Source organism: Daucus carota, chromosome 5 (genome assembly GCF_001625215.2).
Source record: "Daucus carota subsp. sativus chromosome 5, DH1 v3.0, whole genome shotgun sequence".
NCBI classification, from domain to species: domain Eukaryota; kingdom Viridiplantae; phylum Streptophyta; class Magnoliopsida; order Apiales; family Apiaceae; genus Daucus; species Daucus carota.
Genome location: NC_030385.2, coordinates 30030858 through 30046915, shown reverse-complemented (window position 1 = coordinate 30046915; position 16058 = coordinate 30030858). Strand labels below are relative to the sequence as shown.

The 16058-nt window shown below is 32.0% G+C and overlaps 2 protein-coding genes across 2 annotated transcripts; both read right to left on the bottom strand.

Annotated features, from left to right (window-relative positions):
* Nucleotides 1-3718: 3718 nt before the first annotated feature.
* Nucleotides 3719-4646, bottom strand: LOC135152664 (uncharacterized). The gene is made up of 4 exons (XM_064093207.1): nucleotides 4515-4646; nucleotides 4426-4443; nucleotides 4126-4213; nucleotides 3719-4055 (listed from the first exon to the last, which is right to left on the bottom strand). Exons 1-4 carry the CDS (start codon nucleotides 4554-4556, stop codon nucleotides 3868-3870), a joined length of 336 nt encoding a protein of 111 aa, XP_063949277.1. The 5' UTR covers nucleotides 4557-4646; the 3' UTR covers nucleotides 3719-3867.
* Nucleotides 4647-6455: 1809 nt separating this feature from the next.
* On the bottom strand, nucleotides 6456-11755 carry LOC108223762 (serine/threonine-protein kinase AFC1). The gene is made up of 12 exons (XM_017398171.2): nucleotides 11457-11755; nucleotides 10498-10669; nucleotides 9821-9847; nucleotides 9561-9714; nucleotides 9421-9469; nucleotides 9193-9307; nucleotides 8874-8965; nucleotides 8414-8570; nucleotides 7902-7966; nucleotides 7299-7396; nucleotides 7108-7213; nucleotides 6456-6931 (listed from the first exon to the last, which is right to left on the bottom strand). The coding sequence occupies exons 1-12, from the start codon at nucleotides 11559-11561 to the stop codon at nucleotides 6773-6775; spliced, it is 1299 nt and encodes a 432-aa protein (XP_017253660.1). The 5' UTR covers nucleotides 11562-11755; the 3' UTR covers nucleotides 6456-6772.
* Between the last annotated feature and the right edge of the window lie 4303 nt (nucleotides 11756-16058).

Genomic DNA, 16058 nt, shown 5'->3' with positions numbered 1-16058 from the left:
TTCTAACTAAAGCGATACATTACTATATAAAAATAAGCATGGGTATAAGAAGTGTATGTTTCTTGCCAAACCGTACCCTACATGCTACATGGTGCTCAATAATTCAATAAATCTGTGAATTGAACGTATAGTTTGATATTGACGTGAGGTCTCTAAAGTTTGTTTGTTTCGTGGGAACATGTCAAATTACTAGATCGTCTTCTTCGCTATATGATTCGATCCAAATGTGTTACAGTGTACTGCCCAACTCTATGCTTGGTTTTAGTATATGCTAGGCACACGAAATTAACAACGTCAAAATATACTCAATCAAAAGGAAGAATTTCATGGACGAAAACAAAAGATGAAGTGGTAAAAGAGTACTGTTATATGTACTAAAATGCATAAAAAATTCTCTAAAAAATCGGGATTTTTTTTTTGTTATTATTTAGAATTTGATGAAATTGATTATTACAAATTAATAATCTCAATGAAAATAAGGATGAAAAAACATTGTAATGCTTTAGCGATAATATCATTTGAATTGGTTATATATAATATAAATAATTTTGTGGAGTTACTTTAAGTTTTATAATTTTCTAATATATAAAATATAATTTTCTTAAAAGTTCAGGGGAGTAACAATTTCTCTCGCCCCTTCATAGGTGGGGACGAAACTACTTGTATGAGTAAAAAAAGAAAGGAAAAGAAGCTGCTTTTGTGAGAGGCCGGTTGAAATTGAATGAAATAGTGATAAAAGAAGTCAATTACATTTCACATCTTCAAACATCTGTTTCTCTGTCCGGAGAAAAGAGCAGTAAAAAGGAATTGTCAAATTTGAAAAATATTGGCAAATAAAACCAAGAATCTGTCAAGTCTGTATTGCTGACACGCATAAAATTTGAAGGATTTGTTGCCGAATTTGAAAAAGGAAAAAACCGAATGGCGACAGATGATTTATATGTGCACCAATATTTACGGGATATGTGCTAGGCAGTAGCCAGTAGGCATGCAAAGTTTCTAACCTCTAGGCTTCTAGCTATTGTTGTCGCAACTGAGAATTGAGATGCTTGTTAAGGGCTTTATGTTGTGGGTTTAACTCATGTATGGGCTTTAACTTGTAGGTGGTCTGAAAGCCCATGTAATATAAACTATTCCTCAAATCTCTCAACTAGTAAAGCTTCTGTGAGCAGCTCAAAGAGGCCTCGCCACAAGTAACCTTGTCTTGTCGGGTAACAATTTTTCGTTTACGTGTAATACATGATGGGAGCGTTTGAACTGTGGGGGAATCGAAAATATATATATTTTGGAAAAGTGTAAGGGATAATGTTGTTTTCATTCTATTTCACAAAATTACTAATCTAAACAGCTAATTGAAATCAATAATCATAAAATAAACATCTACAGTATCGGTGTACATGGTTCAGGTTGAGCGGGTTAAAAAAATTTAACGACCCAATCGAATTAAATTGGGTTTTCAAATTCTCAACCCAAGCTATAAAAATTAAATTCATAACCTAAACCAATTTGTATTACTTCGGTTCGGATCGGTTTGATCAGCTTATGAAATATAAAATAATTCTCTTTTCCATAATCTAGCAAAACTAAATTTCGACATATCAAAAGATAATTTTAACTGAATGTACTACAGTAAGCAGGTGAAATACTCAAATATATACAAAATGAGCTGAGCACTATAACATCTTAAAAAACCTGCACTACTGACCAAAACAATTAAAACTCGATACCAGAAGCTTCAGAATTACAGCGAAACAATTAGTAAAACACAACAAATCAACAATTAGCAAAGCACAACAAATCAACAATTAGTTCAATGGACCAGGCTAACATATTATGGGTTACTGGGGTGGGGGGAATGATTTTTATATATACTTTAATAGTTTTTAATCGGATTGGGTTGGATCGGTTAAAAAAAAACTGAAACCCGTGTCCAACCCAATTAAATCGGGTTACTCATTTTTTAATCCAATTATCAATCGGGTCAAAAAAGTTCGGATTAGTTGGGGTGAAATATGGTCGGCTTGAATTGGTTCGGTCGGTTTTACCCACCTCTATACACTCCTACTTACCATCTAGAAGGCTGGTTGGTGGGACTTAAAAGTCTCTGAATTTAAGTTATTTTCGTCTTTCGACTTCAATTAGAGTAGCAAATTATTTATTTGTATAATAAGTAAGAAACTGACTTAAAATTAAAAATGAATTTAAAACTCTTTTAAAATCAGAGGTAAAAGTTGGTAGGATGATTTTTTGAACAACTTATTTTATTTTAAAATTTTTTAAATAAAAAAAATCTCATCACTCAAACAAATAACGCAACAAACAAACAATTTAAATCGAGCATTCATCATCAAGTCCCAAAAGTCATTATTTTTAACCGCAGTCCAATCCGGATATAAAAATACACATTAAATCGAGTTCTCATGAAATATTAAAATCTCTGCATAAGAAAAGGCTTTGCTTTTCTTGGCAAAGGGACAGTCAAGAAAAAAGAATGAGATATACGCGATGATCCATCTGCAGCAGGAACAAAATTTATCTGAGATTTCAGGCAAACCAAAGTGAAGCTCAGTTTGTTCCCGCAAAATGCAAATAATCTCCTCCTCAGTCGACCGATTTCTTTGATCATGAAATCATAATTGGAGCCTTTAGCTAATTATAACACATAAAAGTGAGAAAGCAGTTTGATTAATGTGCGTGAATGTAGGTATGGTCATGAAATTATCATCCAAAGATGGGACAGAGTACAGAGATACATTGTCCAGCACACTGTTGTGCCAGAATCATACATTGAAGCTCGTGCATGTGACACAAAATGGGGGAGACTATAACTCAACTCTGAGATGATGTAAATATGAGACTGATTAATATTAAACATCAAAGGCCTGTCAACCACTTCTCTGCTTTGCCACAACCTGTATCGTACTCAAACCCTCATGTTTTAAAGCTCCCTCCGTTTCTATATATATTTCTCGTTTGAGATGTTGCCATGCTGATATTGTTCATAACATGAAATAAATTATTAATTTACGTTTAATCTATAAGATTAAACATAGTCTTAGATTTGTATCCATGAGTTACAATGAAATTTTTATATTTAATACTGATACGAAATTAAAGATATTAACGATCAAAATTGTGCGTTGACAAACATGATAAAAATAAATGGGAAATATATTATGAGACTGTGGGAGTATCTTATTTGCCTAAAAATTTTGTTGATAAATTAAGAAATTTTCGTAATAGTTTTAAACTTGTTTCAAATAAAGTTCTCGAGATTGGCTTGATTTTTCAAAATTATAAAAGTTGGTCAAAGTTTAAAAATAATAAATTTATGGTCACACTCTACCTCCATTTCTTAGAGCCGCCCATCAGATACACATTATCGGCAAATTGAAAAAAACACATGCTTTCAAACTTATTTAAAAACATGTTCAAAAGCATATGAGATATGAGATTGTAATGTTACCAATAACTTTTTATGTTGCAACTGTTAAATTGAGATTGCACGTGTAGTTACACCATATTTTTTTAGATACTTTTTTTTTTTAATGTAATTTAGATAAATTTTTTAAGAAAACCTTTATATTTCATTATTATCATATTTAAAAATATGTTTGCCTTCCGTATATATTTGGCTTCAAATACACTCACTCGAAATTGGGTTTTTCTAAATTCGGTGAAAAACTATAAAAACTGAACCGAGTAAAAGGACTTGCTCTAACCCATCTAATATTCATTTTATTATCTTGTCCGGACGCAAGATGAATAATCTATCCGTAACAGCCAGCCCAAAACAGAAATATATAACTGTTTCAATCTCAACAAACTTGCTGAAGGCAGCTTCTTCACTGTGTATAATTAATAATGTCAACAAGTTGACCCATCAGATGCAGAAGATCTAAGATCGCTTAGCATCTTGTGGATTCTTTGCTTCATAGTTTCCAACTCATAATCAGTAACCGCTGATTTCTCCTTAACCAAACTTCTCATTTCTCTTGTATTCATGGAGTAAGCCTCAAAGAACTGTTTATTCTCTTTCTCCAGCTCCTTCCACACTGCAATCACATCCTATTATTATTTCATCTTATAAATATGAAAAATAATATAAGCACAAATTTAGCTTACCTGTGGAAGTAACGACAGGTAAGATGTTGGCATGTTTGGCAAGCGCATCCATGCATTCTTCCTTGCTCATGTTAAATAATATGCACTCTAACAGATCCTAACCACTAAGTCTATCCAATACCAGACCAAGTCAAGCGATCAGATAACTGAAGCACTTAACTGAACTACTGGATATGCACTGTTAGTTTTGTATAATCTTGTAAATGTTATCCTGTATCAACTATATATACCCTGTACCCACAACAATTATATTAACTTGAATATATTACAACCATTACAACTCACTGTTCTTTTACACTCCTCTATCAAGTGTTGCACCTGATAACACAAACATATATCTGTTCGGTGCGGTTTTTTACTAAAATCGTAAATAAGACGGAATTACTTACCATATGGATATATGAAGCGGCAGAAGAGGATGAAGCAGTCATGATGATAAATGTACGCTGCGAATGCTTGGTACAAGAAACAAAAAGCTTCGTATGAGTATAGATTCGAAGATGGTTATGGGTAGGTTGATATATAGGCGGCACATAGGACGAATAAATTAACGAGCGGACAGTGAAATAGCACCGACTACAGGTACCTGATTTTACGTTTATTGTTATTATATTACTAGTTGTTTTTATTAAACTTCGTAGTGATCAGGTGATGTCATAATTATGGTGGGCCTTGATTACCCACGTGGGCTTCAGCTTCTTATTGGATGGGAGGAGATATCAGATGGAGCAATATTTCTTTTTCAGCTTTATTATTGTTGTTGGTGCATAATTAAAATTTTCACAGCTGAGCGGGAAGAAAGATGAACCAGTACTCGACTTGCTCGTTGCGTCTCCATTTTATAATATTTTATTTTTTACCTAATTTAAGATGCAAAGAAAAAATACCTCTATTTAGTGTTTTTTTTGAAAAAAATTGTGAATAAAAAAATGTAGTTTATATTTTTATTCATAAAAAATTAATACTACATATATAATACATGAGGAGGAAGTATTTAATTTGAACTTTTTGACTTCCCTCGCAAAAATCCGGATATATTATATTAATTACTTATGCTAAAATTATGTTAAAATGTCAAGTTCAATTATTCATAATTATGTATGATGTTCGAGATCTTTAATGCTCGTAGCTCAACCGGGTGCTCTTTTCTTCGTTAAATAACTTGCTCGAATCCGTTTATCTTATCTTATTTTCAAAAAAAAAAAAAAAGAGCTTAAAATCATAACGAATAATTTTTCTATAAATTTCTTATACTGTAAGGCAAAAAACCCACCTTAATCTAAAAAACCTTCCAAATTTAAGGGGACAAGAGGGTGAGCGTTTAAAGTTTGGAGAACAAATGTAAGGTCAAGTGTTTAATTCTGCGCACACAAGGTACTCCAAATTTCAGCTATTCGTTTTCCAAAATTAGATAGAAATGAATCCGTGAGAAACGAGTGAACTGCTTTACCAAACTTGTATTTTTATATTGGATGATAGTACTACAGTTGAAAACCTAGTGCGATTACAGCTAGTAATTGTAAACAGATGAAAAACAGATGATTGAGCAATCATTGATGTTTTATATTAAAATTTTAGATAATGCTTTCAAATCCTTTACGTGGCTCGACTTGGATGGAAGTGGCATCGAGATGCTACTACAAAAAACTTGCAAGTAAACTATAACAAATATTACCTGGCATTATTTTATTTTAATTAGTAAGATAAGTAGATAACAGCACTTGAATCTGCACTGTTGTTGAATATAATTACTTGCAAGAATCTGTGATCTGAAATAGAAAGAAACATAAAGAAAGAGAAAAGAAGGGACTCTAGTTATATAGATGTTTCCTACATATAATTGTAGATTCAACAGTGCTAGACTGCTAGTAGAAGAGCACCACCAGTAAAAAAAAGAAAGAGATAAACTCTGGTTGAAGCGAAGAACCAGTGAAAAAGGAGATGAACTCTAACCACAAATTTATTGTATTATACATATGGGAATTTGGGGGATTCTAAGGAAAAAAACATATTACAGAAAAAAAAAAAATCATGAAATTTAGTTTAGGGCATAATAGAACTTATTGCCCCCATAGCTGGCAACCTTTAGCTTAAGCAATTACCTACAGGCTACATTGAGGGGAAAACTGTCATGTAGTTTTGACTGGTTTTAATGGCCAAAGGTTTAACACAAATATTGGGATTGACTGTGGAAAATTAATAGAAAGCTGATAATGAGATTAATATGTAGAACTTTACACCGAAAATTATAACATGTACTGCGGGCTACTCAGACTTTCAACAAAATTGGTAAGGATGATAATAGAAACAAATAAAATCTCCAGAGTAGATGAGCTAGACCAAACTTTTAATTGATATGCCAAATCATTTCAGGGCAACCAAACAAACACAATATCCAGATTTACAGATTTAAACATGATCAAAGTATGGAACATAAGATTTGAGAAAATTTTGGGGTCAGGAAAGGGACAGGCAAATATAAATCAACACCCACACAATCAGCAACAGGAAATAATTTGGAAATTAACAAAAAAAAAAAAAAACAGAGACAGATTATCAAGATTTAATTTCTTTTTCTTTATCATTAATGCTTTATATAAACTTTTTTTTTTCCCTTCAACAATTTCACCACTGGATCACGGCAATTTCACATTGGAAAGCCACACCTTCTCAGATCCCTAGTAAAGAAGGGGTGTTTTAAAGCTTCCCTCGCTGTAAGTCTCTCTGTTGGATCATATCGTAATAGCCCTTGCAATAGATCAATTAAATCCCCAGCAGAGTGGTCTACATGCTGCATGACTAGATTCTGCAAAACAATTATAAAAAATTGCAGGTATAAATAAGTATATAGGATGGGCAAACAAGAACAAGAATGATGTGGCAAAGTTTTTTTATAAACCATGAATGTAAAAGACTGGCACACAAGATAAGTTATAATATCCGCGCAATCTGTAAACCGCATAAACTGTGTACAGTAGTTACCTGGAGACGTGGCAATTTCCAGACAGACCTCATACTCTCTCTTGAAGTAGCCCCCTCTGGCCAATCTAACCGTACACCTCTTCTGAAGTACTTGTCAGCACGACGACTGTAAAAGTGTATGCGGTCAGCTGTCTGGTGACAATTTAATTCTAAGAACAAAAAATGAAAATCTTATAGCAACGATATCTCACTCGGATCTGATAATCATATGTTGGGGAAGCGGTCCTAAAACCCTCTCCATCATTGCAAGATGTTCCAAGTTCTCATGTGTCTGGAAAAGGGCCTCACCCTGAAAGATAATATGGTCAAAAATGAATTGTAAAAGTTTAAAATTTTGACTTCAGGGTTCAATGAGCAACATTCAGCGCACGTAATATATATTTATCAACTATGAAAAAAGAGCTTTGCTCCATTATATTTATAATGATTTGATACTTGACTAAGAGAGATGCTGAGACTGGAAATTGACCAGGATTGATATATAAGCTATACACTGTAGGACCCATATGATAATAAGAATATTATTATCAAAATTGACAGTAATTTATAAATGAATTATAATTTCTATTACTTAAAAACCACCCTACTTAACAGAAGATATTCAGAATTGTAAGTAGAACTAAACCACTCATGGTGAAGCTCTACAGTAAATATCTTCTTTCAAACAAAGTTTGCAAATTAAAAACTCTCCAAAAAAAAATAATGAATAATACATCAAAACTAGAAGATATGTTAAAAGAGGTGTCCAGGCAATTGACAGAGGAAACGAAGGAGCACATTCACACTTGACTTACAGAGCAAAGTTCGACAAGGATGCAGCCAACACTCCACATGTCACAAGGATAGTTCCACCCAAGACCTGCAAAGAAAGACTATGTATGTCAACTTGTATTCATTAATTAATAATTAAATCAAGACAGGATGCCTTAGACTAATATCGGGACTCCCTGAAGAAAACTTACTGACCAGGACATCCCCAATCTAAGCTAATGTTTACACAATTGATGGAAGATCTTACATATACTAGTGACGATGAGATCGTAAAAGGCGCAATGTGTTTGATCAAAAATTCACTCCCTGCTTTCTTTATGAACAGAAACTTTAGGGGTAAGATTTCAAATCCAGATTGATGTAGGTCCATCAAAGTCTATCAATACAATATCTCTACTGCAGTATCAGATCAATTTTTGAAACTAATTGATTCTTAAGTAAAGACGTAAAATAGTATCACAGCTAAAAGAACTTATAAATGATCGAAGTTAAAACTAAATAATGGAAGAAAATGTCACAAGAGAAGAAAACTCACCCAGAATAACTTCTGGTGCACGGTAATGACGTGTTGATACTATATAGTTATGATCTTGATGTTCAAATGTAGTGCTCCCGAAGTCGATAAGCTTAATGGAGCTTGTCTTTGGTAAATTCTTGAAATAGGAACCTTCTCTAGGGCATCGAGAAAGAAACTTTACAAGAGGAAAGAAGTTAAAATGTCAGGAACAAGTAGTGATTTTAAAACCAAGCTCGCATACAAATTTCTGACTTTAGTAGCATAAACATTTATTAATAGACAGAACTGGATTCAAAACCATGTGACAAAACTGACATCATAAATCTAGTGCAAGATTTTTCCTCCAACAGATATAACTGATCAAGTACACAGCATCTATTTAACAGCTTCAGAACTGTGAATATGTGCATATAAAAGAGATGCCCACAATAAGATAAGCGTCCGATTAAAAATGGATATCATGCTAAAGAAGCAATACCTTATGATCTGGAACTTTAATATATTCGGAGGAAACAAGAAGTATATTTTCCGGTTTCAGATCAGTGTGAATCAGGCGAAGATCATGCATAACTGCAGAGAAGGGAAAAATATGTATTAGTGACAACTGTCATCTTAATTAATAATTATAACTAGTTATGTTATTAGAAGTTTAGAACCACCTATGAGTAAATTAGAATGTAGCAGGCGGCAACTGACATACAATTTACGCCCGTATTCTAGTTTTCAAATTATAGCACATAATCTAAACCAAGATATAAACAGCACTAAGAAAATTGGTTCGAGATTCGTCTACACACATGCTACAGAATCCAAAAGTTGTCTGCCAAACTCCCGAACAAGATCAATAGGGAATGAACGGTAGCTGTTTTTCCGGAGAAAATCGTATAAGCTTGGCCCTAGCCTCTCAAAAACCTGTTAACACCATTTAAATCCATCCGCAAGTTTTTAACTTACAGAATATTGGGCCTACATAATATTTTCGCCCACCAAAATCAATCAAAAAGTATGCATCAATAGAAACTTACAATACATATATGATTACGATAGTCAAACCAATTCCGTATTTGCACACAACTGCAAGGAATGAAATCACTTATACCAAAGGTCACTTTCAATCTACTCTTCAACAATGAAACTGGAAGCCCTACATAAAGAAGACTCTTACCGTTGGCCACCAATGTCATGCCTGCACAACTTTTGTAAAACATCTATTTCAATCAAAGCAGCTTCACGATATTTATGTATGGATCGAACAATTTTAATTGCTACAATCTCTTTCTTCTCATTGTCCAAACATTCCAAAACTTTTCCGAAAGTCCCTGCAGTATTGGTCAATTTTTTCCACTTAAGAAGGCAAAGAATACGTAAAACTTTTGAGACAAGGCTTATAGATCCTAAACCATCAAAATCAAGTTCACAACTAACCTTCACCCATCTTGCTCAGAATTCTGTCTGCAGAGAAAGAGAGAAGGAATGCTATGTCATCAATATTAATAAATATAGAACTTAAAGTGATACGGAGAAAGGAAACAGGTTTTATTGACATATAAGCACAACCTAGCTGAAACTTGTCCAGATAAATCAAAGTCAAGATACATTCTCGGTAAAAGAAGAGTTTTTTCAGATCTAGAGTGTTGTATCAAGAAGTCTAAGTCATATCATGGACAAGCAATTGTTTGTAAAATGTTTCGACATATTTCAATAACACTTCTCTCTTAAGTTTTCCATTGTACACCAACTTAAACAATCTAGCAACTGCTTCCTAATAGCACACAAAATTTCAGAAAAAGACAGAACATGACCTTTCCTACTCTTAAGAACTGGGTCATGGTCTCCTACATTTTTTCAGAAACCTAAGAGCAATATTCATCAACAAATTTACAATGTAATATAACATTGATACTTCAAAACAGATACATATAGGGGAATTGCACACTTAGTGGTTACTTTTCATATATCATTGGTCTCTTTCTTCCAAGCAGTCATGCCCACACCACAATTTTGACACTATCGTTGAGACAATCACAAAAATTTTGGAATACAAAGATTGACATAACGAACACTACAAGTAACACAATTCAGGTCAAAATTGGAGTACTTACAACGAGGAGTCAAACTATCACCAACAGCGAAAACGTAATGCCCATCTTTATCATCTGGTCTCCAAGGAGGGGATCCTCTGGGAGGCAAGTCCTTGTAATATATAGAAGAAAAGGCATAATTCGGAATGCACCCATTGGCATATTCCTGCCCGTTATGTAGTGCTGGAAAGACCTGAGTGCCATTTGAATAAGAAACAGTCAGAAAATTATCCTCCGGCAATCAATCTAAACAGCTAAACATAAACTATTGCTCATGAACGATAAACATGTATAATTCCGCCTTGTTAACAACCATAGCAATCCTAAAAATTATTGCAAGAAAAGCATTATGACCCAAAGAAAAAGGATAACTATGTATTACCATGTAATTCCCAAAGATCGGTAATATAAAAATTCTTTCACTGACCCTACATGTCACAATATGATTTCCATAGATCAGGCATATGACAATTTCTTCATTTACCGTGCAATAATCTCTTCACGTAATCAAACAAAAAAATCTAATAAACATCTATATAGTGTACTTTATGTGTTATGACTCAGTTCCATGGTCAATCTAAAACATATATGCACGTAATACATATCCTATACATATTAGCTTCTCTATTCCTGAAAATTTATTATCTACAAGTACCAGACATCCATAGAAGATTGGAAGAACAACAAGAATAAACTATTAATCCATAGAAAAATAACAGTATAAGACATATATCAGCTCATTACAAATCTTCTGACACATAATACAAACTAATCTTATCAATAAACTAGCAATTAAATATTAGAACATAAATATACACCAAATTTCAGGCATAATAGTAACAAATCATCCCAAGCCTACAGTCAATTATGTATCGTAAACACAATAAACAAATTACAAGATTACTAGGCACGGCAAAATAAGATAGAAATGCATACAAATTGAAACAGATACATACAAGAGAGATGTATAAAGATACAACCTTTGGATAAGGAAGAGGAGGAGGCATGTCCCATGTCAATCTCTGACGCTTCCTGGGACGATTATCCATGTTATGAGCAAAATCCAACATTCTTTGCGTCTCCATTTATCTTTTAATTACAAATACAATTGAATAAAATCAAACATTTGAGATAAAAATGATTAGAAATATGAAGATGAAGCGTGATTAAGATCAGATCTGGAAGATATTTTGAGAAGCAGCATAGCGATGGAGATGAAGAAAAGATCTGTGTATCAGTGGGAGAGAAGAGACTGGGTGGGTTGGTTAAGCTAACCCTGGTTACTTTTTAACTCCAGCCTTTTAGTAATTAACCGAGCCTCGGTTGGTTTGCAAAATAATGGGGCCGTTTGGCTGAGCTTAAAAGAAGTGACTTATTGCTTAAAATAAAGAAGTGGATTAGAAATGAGAAGTTGGTTTGGACTTATAAGCTATTAGAAGTGTTTGGATATCGTGACTTATAATTTTTTAAGTGTTTGGATAGCTTAACTTATAAGTTGGTATAGTTTCGTAGTTTTGTAATATATTATTTGATATTTACGGTATATATTGAGTAAAGTTAGATGAAAATATTAGATTAGATTAATATTTATATCATATAAAAAAATTGATTTTTGGTTTGCTTTGTCTCACATTTTGTTATAAGTTTCATTTATTTATTTCTTAAGATTATATTAAAATATAATATAGGAATGAATGAAAAGATTTAACCAAATTTAAATAAGTGAAATTATGATTTGAAATTATATATTGTAACAGACTAAAATGTCTCAAATTTAAATATTTAAGTGATCTATAAGTGTGTTTAACAATTTATATAAATATTAATATAAAATATTAATATATTTGAGTATTTATTAAAATGAGGACAAAAGCTTAATCCTTATATTCAATGGATGGAGTCACGGAGATAACATGATGTGATAACAGCAATAAAAAATAAAAAGCAGGAGGAATCGAAAAAAGAAGAAGCTGATGGCAAAAAAAAAGCGGGGTTTCAGAGCTTTTTTTCTTTGACTTCTTATACCATTTATAAGCGCTTCAAACCAACACCCAAACGCGTGGGCTTCTAGGCTTTTAAGCCCAGAAGCCCTCTTCCCAAACACCTACAATATAAATGGTACACGGACTCCAAAAATATATTTCAATTTATAGCATAACGGAGTTTAAAAAAAAAATTATAGCATAACGGAGTATTATTTACGGGAGTGTATTCGATTGGGATTTTAATGGATTGTTTTTAGAGGGGTGTATTGGATTCGGATTTTAAAGCATTTTTTTGCATTCATGAAATCCGAGGGTATTCGATTGGGATTGTTTGAAATCCATTAAAATCTTGAGGTATTCAATTGGGATTTCAAATTATGCAACAAAATCCGGTGGTATTCAATTGGGATTTTAAATTATGCTTTAAAATCCGATGGTATTCAATTGGGATTGTTTAAAATCCATTAAAATCTGATGGTATTCAAATGTTGATGGATTTTTTTTCATTTCATAAAATGATGGATTTTGTGGCATTCTTCAGTGTATTTTAAGTTTTTTGAAATCCCACCAAAATCAATGGGATTTTGAAGCATTGTACCTAAATCCTATCAACTCTACAACATTTTATCAAGAATCCGCACAATATCAAAATCTCATACAATTCATTAAAATCCATAGACTAAAAACAATCCATTAAAATCCCAATCGAATACACTCCCGTTAGTCTATGGATTTTAATGAATTGTATGAGATTTTGATATTGTGCGGATTCTTGATAAAATGTTGTAGAGTTGATAGGATTTAGGTACAATGCTTCAAAATCCCATTGATTTTGGTGGGATTTCAAAAAACTTAAAATACACTGAAGAATGCCACAAAATCCATCATTTTATGAAATGAAAAAAAATCCATCAACATTTGAATACCATCAGATTTTAATGGATTTTAAACAATCCCAATTGAATACCATCGGATTTTAAAGCATAATTTAAAATCCCAATTGAATACCACCGGATTTTGTTGCATAATTTGAAATCCCAATTGAATACCTCAAGATTTTAATGGATTTCAAACAATCCCAATCGAATACCCTCGGATTTCATGAATGCAAAAAAATGCTTTAAAATCCGAATCCAATACACCCCTCTTAGTTTTTTATAATTTATTAATTAAATATTTTAAAATAATTATATATATTTTTCTAAAGTGAAAATTTAGAAATTTCTAATGAAATGAAATAAAACATAAAAGATTTATTATATACTCCCTTTGTCCTCTTTTGCATTTCCATTTTGGTTTTCGAGGAGTCAAATTGACCAATTTTTGACTAAACATTACACCTTATCTATGCATTATAGTATTTTTTAAGAAGCAACCTACAAACACATCACTTTTTAAAAACTGGATTATAAACAGTGTTACAGAAATCGGGAATCGGACCTAATCGGTTGAGCTACCGATTCAGGGATTAATCGGAAATCGGGGATTAATCGGAAGGATTAATCGGAGTGAAAATCGGATTTATTTTAATATTAAAATGTTATTTAATATGAGGAAAGTTTTATGGAGACCGCTATTTAATCGGAGACCTCGAAGACCACGTATGTTCTGCAATCAAAACACTATAAAATATATTATTTTGTAAAATATGTTCTATGAGAAATATCATGTATTCACTAAAATTGTTGAAGATCATCTATGTTTAATAAGTAGATAATGTATGTTCTGCAAGTTGAACAAATGTTCTGCAAACTAAACATATTTCATTGAACAAAACATTTTGTAATGTTCCACATGTAAAACTTATATGATATTTAAAATTTTAAATGAAATAATGATTTCGTAAAACATGATTTGTAAAACTAATGTTTTTATGAAATATTTTACTTGCAGAACATATGTGGTCTCCAGGTCTTTAGATAAAATGGGGTCTCCATTGAACTTAACTCTATTTAATATTTATTTATTATTATATTAGCTATTTAGTAACTAATATACTTACTATATTCGTAAACTTTGTAATTATTCATATTTAAAGTAATATAGTATTTTAATTTTAATAATTTATCATATATACTTCGATTAAGAAATATATATAAGGATTAATCGGATTTCAAAAATCGAATCGGTGGCCAACTTTGCAGGGGATTAATCGATTAAATCGGGGATTTTTAGAACACGGATTATAAACAGTGCTTCGCGGCTGTACCGTAATATTATTTTAAATAAATTCATAAATAAATGAATGTTTTATTATACAGTATTATACATAGATTATTCATAACGATATATTTCGAATTTTGATCGTTACATGAATAAATTATATAATTTAATATATTCATATAGTTTTAATGGATAATTCTATCATTATGTAATATAATATGTAAATTTAAGAATGGAAACAAATTTGAATAAAATAATCATACACTATAATCTAATTTGAAATTTAAAATAAAATATTAATAGGTATTTAAAGTTTCTTTTTAATTTTTATAGTTAACTTATTTTGGCTTAAGTCATTAGTATTTTTTTCGAATAAACTTGAAACTAAAATGATAGTTCCTATTTTTCTATATTATCATTCTTGCAATTCAGAAACTTTTTGTAAATTTCAACATTGTCAATTAAATTTTCTTATAACATTTTTGAATGAATAAAAGGTAATTTTTATTTTTATGTATTTAAAATTCAAAAAAGAATCAAAGAAATATCGCTAAGCTCTCAAGTATTCCCACTCTCCGACTCTCACGTATGGAAAATACTTGGTGCATATAATAATTATGTACAAAATCTTGTACATAATGACACATGGTTAGTTTTAACTGGAATGTGCCATTTGTATTTACATCAATCACCTTAATTAAAACATTAATTGACACATCATTATATATAAATTTTACGTGCACGATTATGTGCCCCTAGCATCACTCCTCAAGTACTCACGCGGTGAGTCTGGGAGGTCCATTGCCCCTGCTTAACTAGTATCTAAAAATATTTTACAGGCTTAATTTTGTTGATTGATCTTGGCTGCCTCGCTTAAAATATAAAACCAAAACCTTTGTACACATAAATTTGCCAAGTCCACAGGTTACAATAGCCCAAGCCCACCCAGCAAATTCACTTAAAACAGAAGAAAGAAATACACGCAGTAAAACATAAAGTCAAGAAACAGAGTTAAGAAATAGAGTAAAGATACTACCCATCTCGCCGAGCAAACAAAACACCGTTCTCCGGAAGCTCCGACCAGAAATTTAAAGACCATTATAATGTTATGTTATTTATAGGGTTAATTATCTGATTGGGCACTCACTTCACACCAATATATCATCCAGGGCACTCTCGAATTTTCGGTCTCATTTGAAACATTGTTTTCAGAAATTGTATCAGTCTTAAAATTATAATATTAAATTCGAAAATTAATCGACAGTTTAAGAAGTGTTACTCATAGGGATTTAACACAATAGGCTATAGAGATTACGTAGGTACGATTAATTGAAGTTCCACGTCCGAAAAATGGCTATATATGGATTATTAGGGTTCTTCATAACCCAACTCTTCCACCATCAATTCTACCCATTTTTTGGACGCGGAAATTCA